The 22,069-nt window shown below is 38.5% G+C and overlaps 1 protein-coding gene and 1 non-coding gene across 10 annotated transcripts in view; both read right to left on the reverse strand.

The window, feature by feature from the left end:
- HELQ (helicase, POLQ like) overlaps nucleotides 1-21,922 on the reverse strand; it is a 41,328-nt gene extending 19,406 nt beyond the window's left edge. For 6 of the 9 annotated variants that reach the window (XM_012180283.4, XM_012180284.4, XM_012180282.4 and 3 more), the window contains exons 1-9: nucleotides 21,523-21,922; nucleotides 19,676-20,390; nucleotides 15,675-15,853; nucleotides 14,905-15,105; nucleotides 14,403-14,475; nucleotides 12,173-12,270; nucleotides 10,907-11,005; nucleotides 9,077-9,222; nucleotides 3,336-3,575 (exon numbers count right to left, since the gene is read on the reverse strand). In XM_012180283.4, coding sequence (XP_012035673.2) covers nucleotides 3,336-3,575; nucleotides 9,077-9,222; nucleotides 10,907-11,005; nucleotides 12,173-12,270; nucleotides 14,403-14,475; nucleotides 14,905-15,105; nucleotides 15,675-15,853; nucleotides 19,676-20,390; nucleotides 21,523-21,708 — 1,937 coding nt within the window. In that variant the 5' untranslated portion in view covers nucleotides 21,709-21,922. Of the gene's footprint in view, nucleotides 1-3,335; nucleotides 3,589-9,076; nucleotides 9,223-10,906; nucleotides 11,006-12,159; nucleotides 12,271-14,402; nucleotides 14,476-14,904; nucleotides 15,106-15,674; nucleotides 15,854-19,675; nucleotides 20,391-21,522 lie in introns of those variants that run through there. The other 3 variants (XM_042251589.2, XM_042251590.2, XM_012180285.3) reach the window with 3 other exon arrangements.
- Nucleotides 9,849-9,920, reverse strand: TRNAC-ACA (transfer RNA cysteine (anticodon ACA)). The gene has a single exon. It is a non-coding gene; the product is annotated as a tRNA-Cys (tRNA).
- Nucleotides 21,923-22,069: the final 147 nt, after the last annotated feature.

A 22,069-nucleotide genomic window follows, 5' to 3' on the forward strand; every position in this document is an offset into this window, starting at 1 on the left:
ACAGAAGTCTATAGCCAGCTTTCCTTTTCAAAGGTAAGAGAAAATCTGTGCTATTTTCCTAAACTATTCAACCAACTCCTTTATTTATAAATCTCAATGGACAGACAAGATTATCTTATTCATGAAGAAAACAAATGACACAGAAGAAAAACAATGAGAACATACAGAATATACATCTGACAGAGACAGATACTACAGGGAACAGAAAAGAACTTTAAAAAATTGAATTAGTATGCACAGAAAATTTTGAAGGGTACTGTATTTATAGAAGAACAGAGTACTATAAAGAAAGAACAATAAAAGAAAAGAGTTCTTAGAAATAAAAAATTAATTCATTTAAACAACTCAACTGAAGAACTGAATAATGAATGAATATAGTTAGTGGGATATAATTAAAAACTGATTTTGTAATATAAAAAGTAAAGGAGTTACATAACTCATATAGACTGAAAAACGTGTTAAGAAAAGTTATGAGAAATGAATGACCAATTTAATTATCTAACTAAAGTTATAAAAGCAGAGAAAGAGAAAATGGAAGAAAAGAAATAATACAAGAAATAACTGAAAAATAATTACTCTAAGATGAAGAAAGGCATAAAACTTTAGACTGAACATGTACCCAATGGCTAAGCCCTATGAATCAGAAGTAGCTAGGGACTTCTTTGGTGGCCCAGTGGTAAAGAATCTGCCTGCCAAGGCAGGAGACACAGAGATGTGGGTTAATCCCTGAGTCAGGAAGATTCCCTGGAGTAGGAAATGACAACCCACTCTGGTATCCTTGCCTGGGAAATCCCAAGGATAGAGGAGTCTGGTGGGCTACAGTCCATGTGGTTGTAAAGAATTGGATGCAACTGAGCAAACACATTACAAAATGTTGAGGTAAAGGAGTACGTCAAGGCTGTATATTGTCACCCTGCTTATTTAACTTATATGCAGAGTACATCATGAGAAACGCTGGGTTGGAAGAAGCACAAGCTGGAATCAAGATTGCCGGGAGAAATATCAATAACCTCAGATATGCAGATGACACCACCCTTATGGCAGAAAGTGAAGAAGAACTAAAGAGCCTCTTGAAGAAAGTGAAAGAGGAGAGTGAAAAAGTTGGCTTAAAGCTCAACATTCAGAAAACTAAGATCATGGCATCCAATCCCATCACTTCATGGCAAATAGATAGGGAAACAGTAGAAACAGTGGCTGACTTTATTTTGGGGGGCTCCAAAATCAGTGCAGATGGTGATTGCAGCCATGAAATTAAAAGACGCTTACTCCTTGGAAGGAAAGTTATGACCAACCTAGATAGCATATTAAAAAGCAGAGACATTACTTTGCCAACAAAGGTCTGTCTACTCAAGGCTATGGTTTTTCCAGTGGTCATGTATGGATGTGAGAGTTGGACTATAAAGAAAGCTGAGTGCCAAAGAATGGGTGCTTTTGAACTGTGGTGTTGGAGAAGACTCTTGAGAGTCCCTTGGACTGCAAGGAGATCTAACCAGTCCATCCTAAAGGAGATCAGTCACCAATACAGTATACTAACACATATATATGGAATTTAGAAAGATGGCAATGACGACCCTGTATGCAAGACAGCAAAAAAGACACAGATGTGTATAACGGACTTTTGGACTCAGAGGGAGAGGGAGAGGGTGGGATGATTTGGGAGAATGGCATTGTAACAGGTATATTATCATGTAAGAATCGAATCGCCAGTCTATGTCCAACGCAGGATGCTTGGGGCTGGTGCACGGTGATGACCCAGAGAGATGTTACAGGGAGGGAGATGGGAGGGGGGTACATGTTTGGGAACGCATGTACACCCGTGGTGGATTCATGTCAATGTATGGAAAAACCAATACAGTATTGTAAAAGTAAAATAAAGTAAAAATAAAAAATTTAAAAAAAATATATAATATAATAAAAAATGAGAGAAAATTAAAAATACAGACCTAACATTTTAGGTAACTGCAACAATACACAAGACAGAGTAGAAAAAATATACAAATGCTAAGACTCTTGTAATGTTGAGCAGAGGATACAGTTATCAATTCTAAAATCATAGAAAAACACATTTGATTACCACTGTTAAATTTTTAAGAGTAACCATTGCTCACAAGAGAAATAAAATATGTAACTTCCTTTTTTATTTCAACAATTCTTTGAAAAAATGGAAAACTTTCTAAGTGACAGAGTTTGAAAACAAAAGAACAGAAAAAGATATAGTTGGCAAAAAAATATAGTTCTAGTGTTCAAAATAAAGTCATTCTGAGGAAAACAAGGACTTATTCTATTGATAAAAGGTGTAATTCAGCCATAGGATATTTGGAGTAAACTTTTATATACCTAAATAGTTGTGAAACAAACTACAAAGCAAACAATTGTAAAAATGTAAAGAGGAGAAGTTGGTAACTCCATAATTACAGTGGAAAACTAACAGATGTCTCTGGAACTGACAGATCAAAGAATCACAGAGAAAACAGAGGAGCTGATAACATGACTAACTGCGATCTCATTGAGATACATAAAAGTGCATACCCAACATAAAATATATAGTTTAAAGCTCTTGGATGATTTATAAAAATTGACCATTTATTTGAAAGAAAAAAAAAAGTCACAAATTTTAGCGTCATCAATAACTAAGAGTGGAAATCAACTGCACAGGCCCACAGCTTTGGTAATAACTAAAAAGGTAAACAAGGATCTACTCTGAAAAAAAAAAAAAAAAAGATACTATTAATAGACTCAAAAGTCTTCATAGATGAGTTCTCTAAGGTGTCCAGGAAATCTCTACATTAAATAAACTCTTTCAGATTAAAAAAAAAATGGTCAAAAGCTTGCCAACGGTTTCTACATAACTAGAATAATAAACCCTAATATCAAAACCAGATAGGGAGAGGACTAAAGAAGGAAGGAATAATACTAGCAAGAGATCTACTAAGGGACTTCCCTGGCGGTCCAGTGGCTAAGAATCTGTCTTCCAATGCAGGGGACACAGGTTCGATCCCTGGCTGGAGAACTAAGATCCCGCCTGCCGTGGGGCAACTAAACCTGCTCACAACGAGAGAGGAGCCCACGGGCTGCAACAAAGAGGCCACAAGGGGCAACTAAGACCAGACACAGCCAAACATACATTTAAAAAAAGAGAGAGAGATCTACTAATGCCATTTTTCATTAAGATATTAAAGGAAATAAACCAAACAATCAACTCAGCAAAAGCTGAAGAAAACATCTGATAAATCCTCATTCATTACTGAGAAAGAATAAAACAAACAAAAAAACCCAAAAACCCTGTTGGCAAGCTGGGAACTGAAAAGTCTGGAGCCTGACCGACAATGACTTACCTTCTCGCTGGTAGGTTAACACCTGCTGCGAGGGTGGATGTGCAGGTGAACAGGCAGAGGACCCCTGTGGAGTAGGCCTCCTCCAAGAGCTTCCTTTCATCGCTGGTTAAGCCGCTATGGTGATAAGCAACTCCAAACGGGATGGTGCGCTTTAACACACGACACAGGTTGCCACCGCTGACATTCTTCAAGTTCATAATCACCTCCTGTTTTTCTTTCTCTTTGTGCTTCAGACATTCCCTAGTGAAAAGATCTGTTAGAACCTTTGATCAGAGCATTCTAATTTTAGTACCTACATGTAAACATTCTCCTTTTAAAATTGTGTTACTTTTACTGATGTAAGTACATAAAACGTTCTTAGAATTCTAATTCAGATTTCATTAACAGGCAGTTTCTCTCAGCCTATTTGGGGATCACAAAGTCCTGTGAAATCTGCTTAAAACTAAGGGAAAAAACAGATAGTCACATTAATACAACACTTTGCATATAATTTCAGAGGGTTTCTGTACTTCCTGAGGTTCAATCCTGTACTTCCTATAAATTCATGAATGCTGGGTTTAAACACCTGCTCTAGAAGTTACAATTTTTTTTTTCACAAGAAAATACATCTTTAGTGAAGATGAACTGCTTTGTCATAAATTTTCTTCTCTGAAGATAAAAATTATATATATTAAAGCATATGAATTATGTGTAAAACACTGTCTAAATATTAGCACTTGAGAAGCCTCAGTAATATCCTACAGTGCCTCCTTACCTAGAAGCATCTATTTTTCTCAATTCCTTTCTAGAAAAGAAAAAAAGGAAAGACTAAGTACAACTAACTACTGACTGACTGTATAGCAACTTCAAAATACCAGTAGCACACAAATATAGCCTGTGTGCGTGCTAAGTCACTTCAGTCGTGTCCAACTCTTTGTGACCCTATGGACTGTAGCCTGCCAGTCTCCTCTGCCCATGGGATTTTCGGGTGGATGCTTGGATACTTGGGTGTGTTGTCATCTCCTCCAGGGGATCTTCCCTACCCAGGGATCGAACCTGTGTTCTTTTATGTCTCCTGCTTTGGCAGCTCTGCACTGTTGCAGCAAGCTTCATGGAAAGCACAGAGAGCTCTGGCTGGTGCTAAATGCACAAGTCCAGTAATTTCATAAGAAGCTGAGAAATGGGTGGCAAGGAGACAATGAAGAATGGGGCAGAAAGTGGTCGCGAGTCGACAGTGCAAGAACCAGAAGTGACAGCTGGGTAGGGAGCTACAGACTTTATGTTACTATTTTCCAGTCAGAGTTTGAGGTCCTGAAAGGAACAAATTCTTCTCAAGGAATTAAGTCTTAAGGACAATTACCCTATACTTTAAGAGAAGGGAGACATTATTTGTAAATGACCAGATAAGACATGAATCTATGGAGAAGGGTTTTGTGCGGGGAAGTTGAGATGTGAGCTGGGTCCTGAAGAACAGTTTAGAGGAGGCAGTTGATAGCTAAGTGGTGAACAGTACTGCCAGATTTGTCATCTCCGAGGGAGAAGATTTAACTCTGGGACCAAAGACAGTCTCAGTCACTTGGAGCTTTGTGTAGATTTTATTTAAAGTGAGTGACAGAAAAAGCTTCTGACAAAGACATCAGAAGAAGGTAATAGAGTACCCGCCTCACTGATTTAAGTGGGGCCTTATACACTACTCACCTAGCTGCTGAGAATAGATAAAAAATACTTCAAGGCTGTGAGAATTTTGCCCAGACCCTTTCCTATAACATACACCCTGGGATGACATCAACATGAGATTAGCCAGAAGGAACAGGTTAACCCAGAGCTCAAGGCTGTGGAAGTTTTTACCCAGACAGTCTCCCACAACATACATCCAAAGCTCAAAAACAGGCATGTCCTTGAACAAGAGATACTGCTGCCTACAAGGACTACTTGCCTACATCAAAAGAATGGAAAAAAGAAAGAATGCTGACCTCCTCCTTAAAGAGGCCTTAGGCTTGGACTCCTTATCTACCTGCCTAAGTTAACTCTTTCACCGTGAGGGGGTGGGGAAGTACATTATTGGCAGAAGGTAAAGCATGATCGCAGGCCTGGAAATGGGTGGCTCAAAGCATAAACAAAGGAGACAAGTAGGAACGTCCCTGGTGGTCCTGTGGTTAAGAATCTGCCTGCCAACGCAAGGGCCATGGGTTCAATCCCTGGTTAGGGAAGATTCCATATGCTGTGGAGCAACTAAGCCTGTACGCCACAACTACTGAGCTTTAGAGCCCATGGTCTGCAACAAGAGGAGCCACTGCAATGAGAAGCCTGAGCACCACAACCAAGAGCAGCTCCTGCTCGCTGCAACTAGAGGAAGCCTGTGTGCAGCAACGAAGGCCCAGCACAGCCAGAAGTAAATGAATAAAAGAAGACAAGAAGTCAGTCTGGATGATGTGCAGGCTGGATAAAGAGTAGAAGAAATAAGGATGAAAGAGTAAATTGGGTCAGATTTTAGCATGAATCTAGGCTAAGAAGCACTGTGGTATCACTATTAGGGAGATTTTTAGGGAAAGTGATATAATCAGAGCTTTGGCCATTGTCAGGAAATACTGTTTAAAAGACATTCTTGACTTAGAAGTCCAAAGCACTAACAGCCATAAAAAAGATAATTTTCCTTGAGGTTGAGACAATCACTTGGGGAAAACTCTGCTTCAGTCTTTGTACTTAAACACACAAAATAAGCATATTCTAGGAGACTGTACTGTACCTGCTTCCTGTGAAAGTTATGATTAGGAGGCAAATAATTAAGATAAGGGCTGATACTCCATGACTTTCAAGAAATTATCTTTCGAAGATACTACTGAGATCAGAAACCATTTAGCCCTAGATTATATTCATCTATGTACAAATTACAGAAAAACAGAAAAAAGTATGCTCTAAATATGACAACATTTTAGTTAACAGCCACCAAGATGGGAGCTAAACTATTTTATTGTTTGTTGTTCAGTTGCTCAGTCATGTCTGACTTTGCGACTCCATGGACTGCAGAACACCAGGCTTCCCTGTCCTTCACCAACTCCCAGAGCTTGTTCCAACTCACGTCCACTGAGTCAGTGATGCCATCCAACCATCTTGTCCTTTGTTGTCCCCTTCTCCTCTTGTTTTCAATGTTTCCCAGCATCAGGGTCTTTTCCAATGAGTTGGCTCTTCAGATCAGGTGGCCAAAGTATTGGAGCTTCAGCTTCAGCATCAGTCCTTCCAATGAGTATTCCGAGTTGATTTTCTTTAGGATTGACTGGTGTGATCTCCTTGCAGTCCAAGAGAATCTCAAGAGTCTTCTCAGCACCATAGTTCAAAGGCATCAATTCTTCGGCGCTTAGCCTTCTTAATGGTCCAGCTCACATCCATACATGACTACTGGAAAAACCACAACATTATATGGACCTTTGTAGGCAAAGTAATTTCTCTGCTTTTTAATATGCTGTCTAGATTTATCATTGCATTTCTTCCAAGGAGTATCTTTTCATTTCATGGCTGCAGTCACCATCCACAGTGATTCTGGAGCCCAAGAAAATTAAGTCTGTCACTGTTTCCATTGTTTCCCCATTTATTTGCCATGAAGTGATGGGACTGGATGCCATTTTAAGCTAGCTTTTTCACTCTCCTCTTTCACCTTCATCAAGAAGCTCTAATTCCTCTTCACTTTCTGCCATAAGGGTGGTGTCATCTGCATATCTGAGGTAATTGATATTTCTCCTGGCAATCTTGATTCCAGCTTGTGCTTCCTCCAGCCCAGCGTTTCTTGTGATGTACTCTGCATAGACGTTAAATAAGCAAGGTGAAAATATACAGCCTTAATGTACTTCTTTCCCAATTTCGAACCAGTCCGTTGTTCCATGTCCAGTTGTAACTGTTGCTTCTTGACGTGCATACAGATTTCTCAGGAGGCAGGTAAGGTAGTCTGGTATTCCCATCTCCTTAAGAATTTCCCCCAGTTTGTTGTGATCTACACAGTCAAAGGCTTTAGTGTAGTCAATGAAGCAGAAGTAGGTATTTTTCTGGAATTTTCTAAGGGTTCGGAGCATTATTTTGCTAGCATGTGAAACGAGTGCAATGTGCAGCAGTCTGAACACTCTTCGGCATTGCCCTTTTTTGGGATTGGAATGAAAACTGGCCTTTTCCAGTCCTGTGGCCTCTGCTGAGTATACTCAGGACATTTACCTTAAGAAAGCAGCAAGTAATATGGAAAATGTATTTTAGAGGAAATTTTCCTTCAGAAAGAGTTAAGTCCTATCTCTTTACAAAAGTATCAAGGGTCCATTACAATTCACTAACTAAAGGTTCCGGGGAACCAAATTTTTAAGTATGTCAATATTAAACATCAACATTTATGACCTAAATAAACTATTATCTCCGAAAAGCAAAATAAGTCAAGGGTATAACTTGACCAACAATCAGTCGCATTTCACACAGTCAAAAGTCTGTCTCTAAATTTCCGCATCACTTAGTCAGGACTATATTACCTTATTCTAAGAAAACAAATGACTACTGAGCATCCTTCAATGATAATTTAATTTCCTTAGGTTTTTATACTCTATATCATAATTTTAAAGTAGACTCTGTTACTGAAATGGGAAACACTCCTCGACTTTATCCCAAACATTGGCATCTTTGTGCTAGCCAATGAGTTTAACTCTGTATTAGGCCAATCCACAACAGTAGGATTGTGGGGGCAAGTGGAGGAGGGCTGGGTTAGAATCCAGGGTACTGATCTGTGCATAATCACATAGCACTGGCTCAGGGGCCCATAAAAAGTCTGAAAAATATGCTAAAACAACACATGGGACAAAAAGGTACAGAAAAAACTAAAACTGTTCATACTTAAGGTCATTTTATACTCACCTCTGTAACAGAGTCAATGCTAAAATACTATACAATTACAAAGCAGTACATTTCTTTATTATTTAGCAAATTCAATTCCAATGTCCACACAATCCAAGTGTGAAGCTTACTAAGAAAACAAAGGCAACAGTATTTAATTACAGAGAAAGTTAAGCTAAAGATACGATTAATCCCTACACCGATAAGTCCTCTGATCACATAGGCCTTCATCCCTACAGTGATTATTGATTAGTCCTCTGATCACATGGGGCTTCCCTGGTAGCTCAGATGGTAAAGAATCTGCCTGCAATGCAGGAGACCCGAGTTTGATCTCTAGGTTGGGAAGATCCCCTGGAGAAGGAAATGGCAATCCATTCCAGTATTCTTGCTTGAATTCCATGGACAGACTATGGGGTTGCAAAGAGTCAGACACGACTGAGCGACTATAACACTGATCACATAGGCCTTCATCCCTACAATGATTATTGATTACTCCTCTGATGGCACAGCCCAGCGGTTGACCTTGGCTGTATGATGGACTTGCTTAGAAGCTTTACAAAATAGTAGTAAACCTGGGTCCCACTCCCAAATATTCTGATTTGTCTTGGAGGTAGCTTGGGCACTGAGGTTTTAAAAAGGCTTCAAGGTGACTCACTGTGGAACCAAGCTGTTGTATTAGTCAGCATTCTCTTACACGTAGCCTTAGAATTTTTCTCTGGCCATTTCATATCTGTGAATTTCACAGTTCAGCTTTTTTCCCTGAAGGCCAGGACCTTTAGAATCTAGTATAATAACTTAGCATAATGTCTGCAAAAAGTAATCAGTGCTTGTTAAATAAACAGAATACAGGTATGTAGATCATGATAAAAATGAAACAGAATATTTTTAGAAGATTGACATACTTGCTTAAACTTTTGCATATCATTTCTGCTACGTTTTCACAGTTCTTCTTAGTGGGACAAAAAACTAAGCAGGAATAATTGGGAATAACTTCTGTCACCAGTGCTACCAAGTGATCAGGATCCATCTTTTTCAGAGTATCGGAATACTGCACAACAAGATTTAGGAATAAAGTAGTTAGCAACCATGAAAGCCTTTCATTTTACCAGTGTGCTTGGAAAGGTGAGTAAATCAACCACAATTTTGAACTTCTCATTTAATAAATACGACCATTTAAAAGAAAAGATGCAACCTACATTACACAGCAAAATATTAAGTCCCACTTTTGCTATTAGGGTTTTGTTAGGTGTACTTAATTTTAAATAAAGGAAGTGAAAATAATCAATTTTATTAATAACTCTATGGCCCGCCCATCTTCACCAAAGCAGAAGAAGCCCACAGAGAGAAACACAAATTGATCCTAATAATAGTTAAAGAACTGCATAAATAAGTTAAACCTCTTGCTATTACTAACAGTTTTCAAAAACATACTCAATCATACCATAGGACATGTTTTCATATATTTATCAAACAGACATAAAGAACTCAAAGAACAAAAAAAACATGTAAAATTATTTAAAATCTCCTCACTTTCTTCAACTTTGAAAGTCGAGTCGCTCAGTCGTGTCTGACTCTTTGCGACCCCGTGGACTATAGCCTACAACGCTCTTCCGTCCATGGGATTTTCCAGGCAAGAGTACTGGAATGGGTTGCCATTTCCTTCTCCAGGAGATCTTCCCAACCCAGGGATCAAACCTGGGTCTCCTGCATTGTAGGCAGATGCTTTACCATCTGAGCCACCAGGGAAGATGGCTAAGATACAGATTTAGAATAATATATCTTCATGTTGTTGTTTAGTCGCTCAGTCATGTTTGACTCTTTTGCAACCCCATGGACTGTAGCTCACCAGGGTCCCGTGTCCATGGGATTTCCCAGGCAAGAATACTGGAGTGGGTTGCCATTTCTTTCTCCAGGGGGTTTTCCTGACCCAGGGATCGAACCCCTGTCTCCTGCATTGGCAGGTGGATTCTTTACCACTGAGCCACCAGGGAAGCCCAATATACCTTCATGGAATAATAAAACTGCTGTAAAATTTCTTTCTTCCCTTTTCAATGTCCTCCATGAAAGCCACAGAACACTACTAGCACAGAAGACATCCATATTTTCACACACCAATATCTGAGCTATACAGCCCACAAATATTTCTTCTTGTGTTACTGTTGCTGCTGAATGAATAAACATTTATGGAAAAGATCTCCAGGCTTTCTTAGTCCATGAGCCCCAAGGTCAAAAGAAATACCAAACAGTCTGATTATTAGGTGGTCAGGTCCAAACAACAAGTATGCATTTCTTCATAAATAAGTAGCCATCTGAATAACAACAAATGTCAGTTGAAAAAAAAATTTTTCATTTCATTCTTAAATAACAATCATAACCCACTAATGAGAAGTATGCGCACCTGGGCCCTGCAGCCTTTCAAACCATGAAACCCTCATTTCCTGTTCCACATTGATTTTCACATGGTATTTGCTTACAGTAAGTGCAAAAGAAAAAAAATCACCAACTTCACAAAGATACACTATCCTAGGAAGGAATGTAGTGTGATCTAATATTGACATTGGAAACTGTCCTGAACCAATCATTTATATGGTATCCAACAGATGTCCACAATCAGCCTTTTTTCTCTGAAATATTTAAACTTTCCCATGGTACCCATGTGACTCCTTTGTGGTGTCCCAGGGTAGCTGGGCACAAAGTCTAGGAACCTCACTATCAGGGATTATAAAGGTTACCTTATAATTAAGGAGGCGTGAGAAAGTCATGCCATTCTCAGCTCTGCTGTCAACTTCATATATTGTGTCATTTATTTTCAGATATTCTTTTAATTCAACCTTGAATTAAAAGGACATTTGCAATTAATATCATATATAAATTCCTTTTTCTAGAGTTTCAAATCTTGTAAAATATGTTATAAAACAGAACAAAAAGTTTAGCTTTCCTAAGGTATGCAGAATGTTTCAACTTAAATTTATTTCTTTCCCATTTAAGTTTCTTTTTGCTTTTAAATCAAAATAGGGATTACTATTCTTGAGGAAATACTTTTGAATTAAATATCCACATATCTAAAAGGAAAATCAGACACTTGTACTTGTCACAAGAGGAAGTAAAGGTGAGCCAAGTGTTCACACTCATCTTTTATTAAGGAGTTATTTGTGTTACTCCTCCAGATTTAAAACTTTATTAGTCACCAGTTTTAATGTGAGTACCACCAAATTATTTTCAACTTAAGTATCTGTAGACAAAAGAAGTTTGTAAATAGAGCTTATTGAATTTTTTAAAGAATAGCATTGAGAAGCTCAATGTACTATCCACTGTACCACATAGCCACCTACAGAACACCATCTAACTTGACAATTAAGGTCAGGAACTATCTCTTGAAAATTCTCACATTTGGTGCAAATGTAAAAACACCAAATTTCAAGATAAAATTTTGTGATTCTAAAAAATTATTTTCTGAAAACCTATTTAGACACAGAGACTACGGAGTACATGTACATTATAAGCTTCTTTCAAATAACTATGAATCATATGTACTTATTTTCTTCAAGCCTTTTGGGAATACTGTTATTTGGGAATTCAAATTTATATCCATGTGAGGTCTTAATTTATTTTTAAAAAGCATTATAACTATCAAAACTTAAATCTTTGAAAACATTTTAATTTTTAAGATAAACTTTTATGTGTCAATAACTCAAAATGTGAATCACTAAATTCTTACCAGATGCAAAAATTTACCATACAGAATATAAAGTGGAAAAGCAGAATGGGTCTGAAAATTTTCATTTAATATTCACTGAAGGTCTGTGAGCTGGGCACCCATCCTGGCCAAGCTCCCTGACCCCACTATGTATGCTCTCTCCATACAGACTTGTTACATTTAGATACAGTGAGTAGCATTATGCACCTTCATCATTCTCAGAATTTTTATATAGTATGTTTGCTACAAATATGATATGTAACAAAAATGATACATAACAAATCAAACCTTAGATACATACTGGTCTAAACTGACTGGTGTAATATTCTGCTTGCAGGAACTTTTGTAGGTCTTCAACATTGTTTAACGTTGCACTCATACCAATAATTTGAGTCGTTTCTAAAAAAAAAAAAGTATTGAGAAAAATGTGTTATTTGGTATATCATAACAGTAATTTTAGCAAACTTTTTATGTTTGTAATTTTCCCAGAGTGATGTGGGAAAGAGGGGGCAGGTGAGACAAACACAGTTGACTGTGAACAAAATGAGGGTTAGGGACACCACCCCTCTGGATAGTTGAAAATCCACGTAAAACCTCTACTTGGCCCTCCTTATCTTCAGTTCTGCATCTCTGGATTCAACCAACCACAGATCCTGTGGTACTGTAGCACTTATTACTGAAAAAACCCACTTACAAGTGAACCCATGCAATTCAAACCTGTGTTGTTCAACAATCAACTCTATAAAATCAGACAATTAATCTGGCAGATGATATTACTCAGAAGAGAGGTATAAGCTGGTCACACAAATTGGGAGCCATCAGAACACAGGAAGACTTTGAAGTCATGAGTATGGATGAGAATTAGTAGAAACTGTATGAAGAAGGAAACAAGGGATGAATATGGCAACACCAATGTATACAATGAACACACTTAGCAAGTAGTGTCACAAAGGAGAACAAAAGGGGAAACTGAAGAGAGCCCTTTTGTTCAAATATCTATTAAGTGCAAGGCATTGGTGACAGAAAGACACATAAATATGTATCAGTATACTTATATAAATAAGTATATAGCAGCAGTATACATAACTATACATGTAGGTACACAGTAGCAGTGTACATAAGTATACAGCAGCAGTATACATAAGTATACACATAAGTCCACAGCAGCAGTGTACATAAGTATTCACGTAAGTATACAGCATCAGTGTACATAAGTATTCAGCAGCAGTATACATAAGTATACACATAAGTACACAGCAAACACGTGTCCATTATGTGCAGGTACTATGCTAGATGCTTTACAAAGACTGACTCATGCTGTCTCCACAGCGAGTCAGTGAGGAAGGCTCTATCACTATCCTCCATTTTTGATGCACAAGGAAAAAGCAGCACAATTATTATACTATATACTATACCTGCCCAAGGTCACATACAAAGTTAAAAGTGAGCCAGGATTGGAATCCAGCTGCAGAGTCTGCCCTTAGCCATTACGCTGTTCTACCTCTCAGTGCTAACACATGATTGGTCTCACAGAAAGACAATAGGGAAACGAAGACAGAATGGTGTTTCAGCACCCAAAGGAAAAAAGAATGATGAATACTCAAATACTGAAAAGAAATTAAGACAAGAACTATCAGTGTACACTGGATGTGACAAGTAGATGATCATTCTCCTTTCTTCCTCTGCTTTATATTTTTCCATAGAATTTGTCACTATCTGACACACTGTTTTCTTGTTTATCTGCTTATTATCTGTTCACTTTCATTAAAATATAGGTTTGATACAGGCAGGGACTTTGTTTTATTCACTGCTACATCCCTAGCTCTTAAAATAGGGCCTGACATGCAGTGGGTACTCAGTAAACATTTTTTAATCAATGATTATAAAGTGCTACAATCTGCCTAAATACTAGTTATCAGAATTTTAAAAATAATTCTTAAAATCTGACCTTTATGATTAATAATTTTCTATAAACTATTAAAATACATAATAAGCTATTGCAATAGTATATAAAAAGAGAAGACATTTAGAATAAATATTTCATATACATTTAGAGACTATCTGATGTTGCAAAATAGCTCCTTAAAGTGACTATTTACAGACATTGTTTTAAATGATATTGATGATGGCAACAGCAGCAGACCTTTACTGTGCTATGTGCTGAGCATGGCTGAATGTGCTCGTCACATGTGTTACAGCATGTAATTCTTACAACAATCCCATCACATTGGTACCATTATTGTGCCCATTTTACAGATGAGGAAAGAGCGGTTAAGTCATGTGCCTAAGCACACAGAGCTAGTAAGTGGAGGATACTGATGGGGACATCTTCAAATGCTAACTTTTATCTTCAAGATTCTACTCATGCATCCAACAAAAATGTATAAACTTATTTTAGAAATAAAAAACTAAGACAGAAAGCTTAAGCATCTTACTTTAGGTTACATAATCTAGCTAGTGATAGGATTAAGTCTTTTATAGGTCTCTTGATTATAAATCAACTAGTGACCACATTTGAAAAAAAAACTTACTGCTGGTGTAGAGGATTTTTGCCAGAGTCATTTCCAATATAGCCCCACGGGTTCCTTCACCAATCATGTGCAACTTTGAGATTAAAAAAAAAAAAAAGATAAAATGAAATCTGCATATAACACCTATATAAAACAAGCATGTATTTGATGAAATGAAGAAGCAATGTATGCTTTATAACTCAAGCATTTTAGTTATGTACCAACTAGAGTATATATACATTATTTCACTGATATTTTAATTTATTGAAGTTATCCCTAGGACAATGTCCTGGGATCAGGAATTCATCAGTACTACCATACAGCTGAACATATGGACATATATTCACTCTTTAAGAAACAACTGACACAAAACTGAATTTAAGATTACTAAGCATGAAATGCCTTCATCTACACACTGTCTATATATTAAAATAAATTACTCATCCTCATTAGGTATCAAACAGATACACATAAGTGTTAGTATAATAAAAATCTTAATAAATCAACAAACATAGTAACCAACCTCATCTACAACAACCAGACCCAGACTGCTAATTCTTCCAGTTTCAATCAAGGAGTTCACCAGACTATGTCCTTTTTCAATAGTGGCAATATATAATGATTTTTTTTCCCTTCTTTTAATTGGAGGAAATTTTCCTTTGCTTCCAGCGTATTCCTCAACAAAGAAACCCAGTTCTATTCCAAAACTTGACAAACCTGAAATCTAGAACATTAAAATAAACAAAAAAGTCAGATAAATAAGAACTCTAATTATTAAATGTTCATAGGGATTTAAAAAAAATCTAAAATAGTGTTTAATATAAATCAATGGGAATAAGGTTACAGTTAAAACATATACATCTAAGAAATGTCATAATTAATGTATTGACTCTTGCAAATGAATGCCACTTTTAAACTATGTAATAAATGTAAAAATAAATTTTGTCTTTTCTGATATTAAAAAACATCAGAAAACTCATTTATTTTGATAAAATAACTGGTTAGTTTCTGCTTGAAAAAGAATGCTAAATTATCAGTAGAACATTTGAAATGGAGTTTAATTCACAAGGTTAGGGGGAAAAAACCTCTTTCTTAAACAGGTAATTAGTATTAGAAGAGATTTTTAGTAGCTACACCACACTGCTTCTTCATATCCTAAAAATAATAATTCTCCATCAATAAGGCTACCTCTTCTCAGTCAATAAAAAGTTGTTACATTTATTCTAGTTTTCATATCTGAACATCAAAATAACATTAACAAATACCATTTTCTTTAAAAAAAAAAAATCACACCTTTTCTTGAACAATTGCCACGTATGGTAGGATCATTAAAACATCTCTTCGCCGGCACAGCAGTTCTTGTAGCATTAAAATCTCAGCCACGAGGGTTTTTCCACCACTTGTTGGCAAGGAATATATTAAATTTTTTCTTTCTTGCACAGATTTCAATGTTAAGCAAGTATGTTGCCATTCTGTGGAATTGAAAAAAAGAAAAAGCCTTATTTTTCCCTTCTACAAAGTGTTCTAAGAAGAAAAAATCAAATCCTACCCTGTGTAGCATCTTCTCATAGTAATAAATGTTAACTATATATAAATATAAAAAATCTCCAATGTATGGTGTATATACTAGTTCAGGCCTGGTTGGTGGGGTGGGCAACTAGTTTACCCAATTGCCAGCTGCAGACTGAGGTCTAAGATTCCACCGGGCATGCAGGCCTGCTGGACAAGAGGTATCGCCTGGGACATCAGAGGCGCTAAGGGGCATTTCAAGAATCTGTGTGAATTCTAAGGTCTTTCTCTTATGTTCGGTAAGGACACTGTGTAAGCTTCCCTTCCTCATTCACCCAACAGAGAAACAGAGCCAAGAGGGAAAAAAAAAAAGAGAATTTACACAAACCTAGAAAGACTATTCAACCAGCTTTCAAAGGGAGCTGGTTTGAATGGTCTCAATACCACTTTAAACCGATGAGAGGGACTTCCCTGGAGTGGAGGGAGTGGTTAAGACTCCCAGTGCAGGGGGACTGAGTTTGATTCCTGATGAGGGGATAAGATCCTGCATGCTGCACCTAAGATCTGGTGTGGCAAAAACAAAATAAAATCCTTAAACTGATGAGATTGCTTAAACCATAGAAGACTAGGGTTATTAACCACGATGTCTAGGGCTTCCCTGGTGGCTCAGTGGTAAAGAATCCACCTGCCAATGTAGAAGACATGAGAGACATGGGGGTTCGATCCCTGAGTTGGGAAGATCCCGTGGAGAAGGAAATGGCAACTCACTCCAGTACTCTTGCCTGGGAAATTCCATGGACAGAGGAGCCTGGCCAGCTACAGTCCATAGGGTTGCAAGAGTCAGACATGACTTAGTGACTAAACAACAAAATCTAGAGTTTCCACAAGTTAGCAAGGTGGAATTCATGAAAAGGATATTAGATCCAAAATAAAATGTGAAAACTAGTATAAGTACTTTGTAGGAAAAGTGGACAATGTGGATCATCAAAAGTCTTCAAAATGTGCATTATATTTACCTCTAGAAAAATGGGCAAAAGATATGATAAGACATTTCACAGCATGGAGAAGTGCAGGTGGTTTATAAATATATGGAAAGATGCTCTACTGTTACCTATCAGCTTGGCAAAAGAAATAATCCAATAAAAAGCATTAAATAACTACCTAAACAAAAAGCCCCCCACATGTAAAATACAGAGGTGACTAGACCAGGAACAAACAGGCACTTTTGTGTGTGGTTGATGAAAGTATAAACTGCTACAGTCTTTTTGGGAAGCACTCTATCAGCAATAAACGTAAAACTGCATGCTGCCTTTGATCTAGCAGTATTGCTTATAGAACTCTACACTGACAAATAAAAAGCAAGTGCACGTGGAAAGGTTATGTGCAAGATGTTCACCATAGCATTGTTTATATAACAAAGAGCTAATAACAGGGTAAAGACTGAATTATTACACAATCATATGAACTAATTATTTGCAGCCTGAAATATATGCAAATGATTATGTATTTTTTACTTTAAAAGTATTTTAGGATTTTACAGTACAGGGAAATAATAGCCATTATTTTGTAATAACTTTAAATGGAGTATATAAGCTGTAACAATATTGAATCACTATGTTGTATACCTGAAACTAACATGTTGAGTAGGCTGCAAAGTTCATTTGGGTTTTTCCACAGCTGCTATAATGCTGTAAATCAACTATGCTTTGACAAAAAATTTTCAAAAATATTTACATACACTGAATATTTAATACCTAAATATTAGAAAATACTTTAGGCTAGTATCACCCATTAGTTATCAAACTGCAGATGTTTATGTGAAACTACATGTCCATATTTTATCCAACTCAAGGGTTTTAAAGTATAAAATGACCAAAATAATAAATATTTAGAAATAACATTTATCTTCACATACTAAAAAAAATTACATTTAGTTCCCAATATTTTTATAAAACACTAAGAATGTAATTCTATGCCTAAAAGGCAAAAACAACAGTACTGTATAAGGCTGAAGTTCTCCCTCTCAGGAGCTCTCAAACTTTCTACAGATCAGGATCAGGAGGGCTTATCTGAGCAGAATGCCAGATCCCAGCCCAAGGTGCCAACTCAGGAGGGCTGTGGTGGGACCTGGGAATGTGTATTTCAACAGATTTCCAGGTGGTGCTGATGCTGCAGTTAGGAACTGCACTTTGAGAAGCATTGTTTTAGCTTAGTGAAAAGTAACACACATATTAATGTTTTAAATTGGTCATACCGTCATCAGATTTACAAATATTGATATTTTAAAAAGTATTTCCTTAAGTTCTTACTTTAAAGCAAACAATATATGATTACTGACAGTCATAACCAAAGTCTAACTTGGCAAGTTCTTAACACAATATAAGCAGCAAAAAAATTATTATCCCTTTTTAACAGATCAGGAACTAAGGCTCAGAGTACAAAACTTGTGGTCAAGGGACAGTGCCAGAACTCATCATCAGGTTGCTGCTTGACAATCCCCAAGATCCCACGTCGTGCGACAACTAAGCCCACGTGCCCAACTCCCGAACCTGTGCTCCAGAGCCCGGGAGCCGCAACTACTGAGCCCATGGACCCTAGGACCTGTGCTCTGCAACAAGAGAAGCCACTGCAACGAGAAGCCTGCACACCGCAACTAGGGGGTAGCCCCCGCTCACTGCAACTAGAGATAGCCGCGCTCAGCAAAGACGACCCAGTGCAGCCAAAAATAAATAAATAAATAAGAAGAACTCTTTTTAAAAGAGAAAAAGATGAGTTAGATAAGAGTCTTGTCCTGAGGGCAGGAGATGCAGATGAAACACAGAACAAGGTGCTGGGAAGAAAGGTAGAGGGCAGGAAAGTAACATCAACTTCAAGGACAATACACACCTTTAGCTCCTGAACTGCAAACCTCACAATTTAGTTTGTTAGACTCTTGCAAAACCTTGAATTAGACTTTGTTTCCTGTAGTCCTACTTCTCCAACCTCAATGTCCTCCCCCTGAGATAAGAACCTGTGTTTTCAGGTGGGTCATGATACTAACTTAGGAGTTTCGGAAGTAATTATGAAGTGACTTGTTGATAGGATGCTCTTTCAGGATGGCAGCAAGTGTCCCTTCTTTGTTTAAAATGACACATATTTGAAAATATGCAAGGAGCCAGGGTTTTTGCAAAAACATTACAAGACAAATCAGCTATTATTACTACTACTTCTCTGCATTTAAATCCTAACTTAAGCTGTCTTTAAAGATGTTTATTTTTAATTAATGATATCAATACTGACTCACTCAAGACATGAGTAGTCAAAGGAATTTCAGCAACTAAGTTTTGGTAGCAAAGTAACAGCCAAGGAAGCTAAGAAGACTGAGGAGCAGCCAGCTAATTAGAAAAAAAAAAAAAACCAGGAGTGGAATTTCAAAAAATGGGTGTTTCAGGAAGGGTCTGGTCAGTTGTGTTAGGTAAGCAACTGAGAAGTCAGGGAAGAACTAAAGTCTCACTGGTTTACACCCCAGTCATTATATAATAAGGGACAACACAAAACCCAGACATAGAATGGGCTGGGAATTATCTGAGGCGAGGAAAAGGAGACAGCAAGGATAACAGGTTGGAGCAGTGTGGCCACGAAGGAAGAAAAGTTCAACAGCAGCAGGATACGGATGGAAAGCTGAGAGGACGAGTTTTTGATTTAAGGTGAGAAATAGGACCATGGACGCATCTTTTTTCTACTGATTTGCACCAATATTATGGTAATGAGGGTAAATGTTTTTTCATTCCAGCAAAAAACATTACCATATAATTTTTCAATTCCCTTGAACTGAACATAAAGATCTCTCACTTTGCTGGGTAATGAATAGAAAGGACCAAGGTCATCTGATGATGACTCAATTGTTTTCTTAGCAACATTAATTTCTTCAGATAGGAGAGTCTCTTTGAGCTGTTTAGTCCTAGAAAATATTGGTGTTTGGGCTTTGGCATTTCCAGTCATGGTACTTTTTAGATGATCTTTCAGACTTTTTCTATTTGCATCTGAACTAGTTCTAATTTTAGAAGAGGATTCAACAGTCTGCTGGGGCTGCTCTCTGCTATTAACCAGCAATTCCTCATTCACAGTCTTAGGACAGGATGAGTTCCAATCCTTTTCTTCAGTAGATGGACCACCCAAATCACTGGAAGAGTTATGCAAATTTTCAAAGAATAAAACCTGAGAAGAAGGTACATCATACAAAATATCAGCTTCAGGTTCAATAGAGACATCTTCATGCCTGCTCTCGTTCTTTGTGTGGTCATCTATATTTAATTCTGTACAGTCACCTACAGCAGTAACATTCAGCGTGTTCTGTTTATCGCTTTCTGAACAAAGATCTTCAGTGGCATGGTCTGTAGCATGGTTCCTATGTTCAGGAAGTTGCAAATACTTTTGTTCCAGGTCATCAACTTGAGCTAAAAAAGAGTTCTCAGCAAAGCTATCATAGTCACCAAACATGTCCTCTTCACTGTCAATAATCTGGAAAGAAAACAAAAAAGATTTATCGTGGAGTCTAGCTTCATTAAGAGTAAAAGTTTCAGCTGAAAGCTCTCCTAGGTATATAATTGTATGGTCACACGGAAGCCCAGAGACGTTAAGTGACTGACATCAACTGTACCCCTAGTGATGCTGGGATCCTAATTCTTAGGCGACCGTTAAATCCTTTAAAATGGTAGCAAGACCAAAGGCCATGTACTGGGAGGGATATCATCTCACTAGGAGTTTCTGATAACCGCAGTACTGTTTCCCGTCCCATCTGCAGACACTGCTACTGCTGCTAAGTCACTTCAGTCGTGTCCGACTCTCTTCGACCCCACAGACGGCAGCCCACCAGGCTCCCCCGTCCCTGGGATTCTCCAGGCAAGAACACTGAGTGGGTTGCCATTTCCCCATGCATTAAAGTGAAAAGTGAAAGCGAAAGCGCCCATTCATGTCCGACTCTTGCGACCCCATGGAATGCAGCCCACCAGGCTCCTCCATCCATGGGATTTTCCAGGCAAGAGTACTGGAGTGGGGTGCCATACTGGCCTGCAACAAAATCATGCTTGTGTCACTGGGCACTCCAAGAAGATTGTTCTTAGAATAGAATTGAAATGGAAAGTGACTTGGGACAGTCTATAAACAGAAGAGATATAATTTGGGGGTAGCAACAAAGTGAAGGGATTAAGAACACAAGATTTGGAATAGGAAGTGTAGTTTCTTAACTTCTCGGTCTAATTTCTCTTGTAAAACCTGGATAAAGCAAATAGCTTAACAAAGCCCATAACAGGTCTCGGTACTTTTAGTACAAGGAGAAGCAAAAACTTGGAAGTATAGGACTTTGTGTCATGCCATTCCTTTTATGTCTCAAGGTCTGTTTCACAATTATATATATCTACGGGGGCTAACAGTGAGGATTAACAGCGATAACAAAGATGAGGTAAGCCCAAGAAGGCTAGTAGATGACCTGTCAATTGCTTGCACCTGAGACGGGAACGGCCAAACTCGGGAGTTTCAAATTCCCCGCCTTTCAGGGAGCATGCGCAGTGGGGACCTGGGTATGTATCATCACTCCAAAGGTGGGAAATAGAACGAGGAACTCAGGGCCATCTGAGAGGTGATGGAGCTGTACCTCGACCGGCTGCACGTCCACGGTTTTCCGCCGCCGGCTCCCGGCCACCATCTCCTCGTCCTCCTTCTCCTCATCGCGGTGTTTAAGCTCGGTCGCGGGGGAGGCGGCAAAAACGCCCTCTAGACTAGGACGGTTTCTTTTGCGGACGGACACCCGCCTGCGGATGCGGGAACCACCTTCGTCCATGGCAGGGCCTGAGGGCCCAGCCCCAACTTCTTTCCCCGTGACCCAGCCGCCAACCCCCTAGTGGAGGGGTAAGTGCAGCAACAAGGGGAGGGTAGCAACAGGTGGAAGCTGCGCTCCCCTCTCCATCCACCTTGGGGAAGGACGGCTTTGAGGACGGAAGCGGAGGCACAAACCTGGGAGCCCGCCCTCTCCTCATCCAATCTTTAAGTGTGCTGGGGGGGCGGCTCGGCAAGCGGTGGGGGGCGGGGAAGGGGGCGGGCGGAGGAGAAAGGGAAGGTACTGCGCAGGCGTATTGAAAACCCCACCGGCAAACTGCGGAACCTTTGAACCGAGTCCGCGGGCCTCTAGGGGAAGTACAGCG

This window comes from Ovis aries, chromosome 6 (assembly GCF_016772045.2).
Source record: "Ovis aries strain OAR_USU_Benz2616 breed Rambouillet chromosome 6, ARS-UI_Ramb_v3.0, whole genome shotgun sequence".
Taxonomy (NCBI): domain Eukaryota; kingdom Metazoa; phylum Chordata; class Mammalia; order Artiodactyla; family Bovidae; genus Ovis; species Ovis aries.